The sequence below is a fragment of the Citrus clementina genome, unplaced genomic scaffold (assembly GCF_000493195.1).
Source record: "Citrus clementina cultivar Clemenules unplaced genomic scaffold, Citrus_clementina_v1.0 scaffold_1, whole genome shotgun sequence".
Lineage (NCBI taxonomy): Eukaryota > Viridiplantae > Streptophyta > Magnoliopsida > Sapindales > Rutaceae > Citrus > Citrus x clementina.
This window is the reverse complement of record NW_006263303.1, coordinates 5,189,604-5,192,813: the sequence shown is the minus strand read 5'-3', so window position 1 is coordinate 5,192,813 and position 3,210 is coordinate 5,189,604. Positions and strand designations below refer to the sequence as shown.

Sequence of the window (3,210 nt, the reverse complement as noted above, 5' to 3'; positions counted from 1 at the left end):
AAAAGATCAAACAGTTAGTCAGTTATGATTCGATGAATCTGAGAGGGACACTCCAGCACCTGTCACATGCTTGTCGGGGCCGGCTCTCAATAAGTTCACTTCTTCAATTTGACCCGCAACCTTGCAACATCTTTTGTTTCTGTCCCCCGTACAATATTTCATTCTTTCCGGACATATTTACCCTCGGCCAAACTAACTACAAAGGCAGTAATCTCATGCACTTATATCACCGATTTGTGAAGCTTCGGTCGAGGATAAAAATGTCACTTCGTTATTCCTTCTCGTTGAAAATTATATCGGTTTTCGGAAAAATGTGAACGAAATGTTATTGAATTGTAGAAATTTGAATGAAGAGTGGAACACACAGGCTGTGACAAATATGCATAATATGTCTCAAAAACGCATAATTTAACGTTAATAACAAGATTTAAGCACTGATTAAAGGGTGGTCTGACGGCGTGCTTTCTACAGGCACCGGTTCGACTCCTCACGTGGCGGTTCTCCACTGGACCGTAACTTTTTTGTACATACAAAAACCTCGACATCCACTCACTCGTTCATTCATCCACAAGCAGAAGAATACAACGAACGTAACAGGGTAGCCAGCTACAATAGAATCAGTCAAACAGTTGCAAATGTCACAGGACACAACCGTAGACTCGCCAGAAAGTAGTGACGGCGCTAGCCTCATGAGTTTCGACACAGAACTGACTTTGGGATTACCTGGCGAGAGCCGTTCACCGGCGCGGGCGCCTGCTTTCGCCCAGGGACATAAGAAGAACTGTACAAAACGAGGGTTCATGGAGACCGTTATTGATCTCAACCTTGGTACCTCTCACATCAGCATGCCACGTGGACAAAATTCGGAGAGCCGGGTCTCCGGTACCGGAAAATACCCAGCTGCCAAGTAAGTGTGCGTATGTGTATATATATATATATATATGTGTGTGTGTGTGTGGTTTTCAGCAACCCAGCCATATTACTAGTAATTTCTTAAATGCATGTACATGTATGTATATGTCTTCGCATTAAACATTCAGCAGTCATATCACTTGGAATCATAATTATGCAATACTATTTGAGAACCAGGCAGCTTTTTTTTTTTTTTTTTTTCATAGATATGAAAGATCATTATATACTTTATTAAAGTCCAGAAATCTTACTAAACGTCGTTATATTATTAAATCGCTCTATTTAATAATTTTTTCAGATTTTAACAATTCCAAGATCTTGAATTAGAATATTTATTTGATAATACATCCATACATATATAACACACACACACACACATGGACGTCTGTATTTTTCTAAATACAGATTTAGTTTAACACCATATGATGTTATAATTAATTAAATAAATAATGATAAAAATACATTTATAAATCATTTTACAATAGTGGAAAACTATTTGACACTGATGTGAAATTTTAAATTCGCATTTAAAAAAAAATATAAGCATGAGAAGGATTAATTTATATACATACACGCACAGAAAGAGTATGTTTAATTAATTTTGGTTTTATAATTTCTAGGGCACAAGTAATTGGATGGCCACCAGTGAGATCGTTCAGAAAGAAGACATTAGAAGGCAGCAGCAAGCTTGTAAAAGTAGCCGTGGATGGAGCACCATACCTACGCAAAGTTGACCTGCAAATATACAGTAGCTACCAAGACCTGTTTCGGGCTCTGGAGGAGATGTTTACCTGTTTTACTACCCGTGGTAATTATTATATATAAAGATAAACGTAAATTCTCAGATGCATATGTCTGTACTTTTTTAAGATATAAAATTTAAATTAATACTAATCGCAGTTTTATCTATATTTTGAAATTTAATTAATCATAGTTTTATCTATATTTATCTATATAGTTAGTTGTTATAGCATGTAGTTCGAATCCACAGTTCAAAAAATGTAACATTTTGTGAGTTATTTTTTAGAGTCTGTTGCGGCCATGAAAGTTTGAAAGCATAGATTGAATGATTTGTTTAATTTCAGGTGATTATAATATGGAAGAGAGGAAGCTAACGGGCGCATTGAACGGGAGGGAATATGTGCCAACGTATGAAGACAAGGACGATGATTGGATGTTACTTGGAGATGTTCCTTGGAAGTAAGTGAAATCATTGGACTCTATTATTTATATCTTTTATATATATATATATATATATTAGTTTTAGTAGTTTTCTAGTCCGAAATTTAAAAAAAATGAAAAGTCTGAAAAAATTTTAAATTATTTTAAAGTACTATAAAATTAACATTTTAAAACCGTAAGGTTTTAAAATTTTTTTGAACTTTTTTCGTACTTTAAATTTGTGGATTAAAAATTTTATATAGAGAGAGAGAGTGTGGGGGAAGTAGTTTTTTTATTCATTATTTTAAAATATAGGAAAGTTCGAAAAAATTTTAAAACTGTGGGGTTTAATAACATTATGAAATTAAGTTTTAAAACTACATAATTTCAAAAATTTTTAAGACTTTCCGTACTTTAAAATCGTATACTATTTTCTAATAAATTTATATTTCAAAATATATATCTCTAATCCGATTTTAAAGAGTTTGGTTTTCATGACTTGCTTACTAACCTGAAAGTAAAGCAATTTCTGATGGGCATCGATCACGAGTGTAAACTTGGTGCTCATTTTTCATAGATACTGCAAAATTAAGCTGTATATGGATATATGTATTAATGTATATATGTTGTGGTTTATGATGATATTATTTACATGCATGCTCAGAATGTTCGTCGAATCATGCAAGCGAATCCGATTAATGAAAAGCTCAGAGGCTGTGGGATTAGGTAAATATAAATTCTCCTAGCTAGCTACTTGATTGAAGTCCTTACAGCTTAAATTGGATTGGAAATTAATTAATTAATTTTTCTCCATCTTCTGTCATTTTGTATATTGATCTGGTAAACGTTAATGTTAATATTGCAGCAGCTCCAAGAACACCAACAAATTGCTGAAGCACGAGTTGAGAAGACAAGCCATGAATGAAAGTGACAATACACTAGCATGTACAGGACAGAGAACGCACCCCCCCCCCCCCCTAGACTTGTGATGACAATTCCAATTACAATTGCAACTATTAGTTACAATTGAAAATATAATTATGATTATAATAAAATAACAAGCTAATGAACTTCGGCTATATAAATACACCATTTATAGCATAATATTGTGGATATGAAATCCACAAACCTTCATAT

General features: G+C 33.6%; 1 protein-coding gene across 1 annotated transcript; it reads left to right on the top strand.

Annotated features, from left to right (window-relative positions):
* The first annotated feature begins 305 nt into the window (after positions 1-305).
* On the top strand, positions 306-3,044 carry LOC18055646 (auxin-responsive protein IAA1). The gene is made up of 5 exons (XM_024178072.1): positions 306-907; positions 1,533-1,720; positions 1,998-2,112; positions 2,738-2,799; positions 2,939-3,044. Exons 1-5 carry the CDS (start codon positions 636-638, stop codon positions 2,965-2,967), a joined length of 666 nt encoding a protein of 221 aa, XP_024033840.1. The 5' UTR covers positions 306-635; the 3' UTR covers positions 2,968-3,044.
* The last annotated feature ends 166 nt before the right edge of the window (positions 3,045-3,210 follow it).

Bases quoted from the DNA above. Each gene is read 5' to 3' on its own strand.
- LOC18055646 (XM_024178072.1), top strand. From the start codon at position 636: ATGTCACAGGACACAACCGTAGACTCGCCAGAAAGTAGTGACGGCGCT. The intron at 1,721-1,997 runs GTAATTATTATA...GTTTAATTTCAG, and splicing joins TACCTGTTTTACTACCCGTG to GTGATTATAATATGGAAGAG. The intron at 2,800-2,938 runs GTAAATATAAAT...TTAATATTGCAG, and splicing joins CTCAGAGGCTGTGGGATTAG to CAGCTCCAAGAACACCAACA.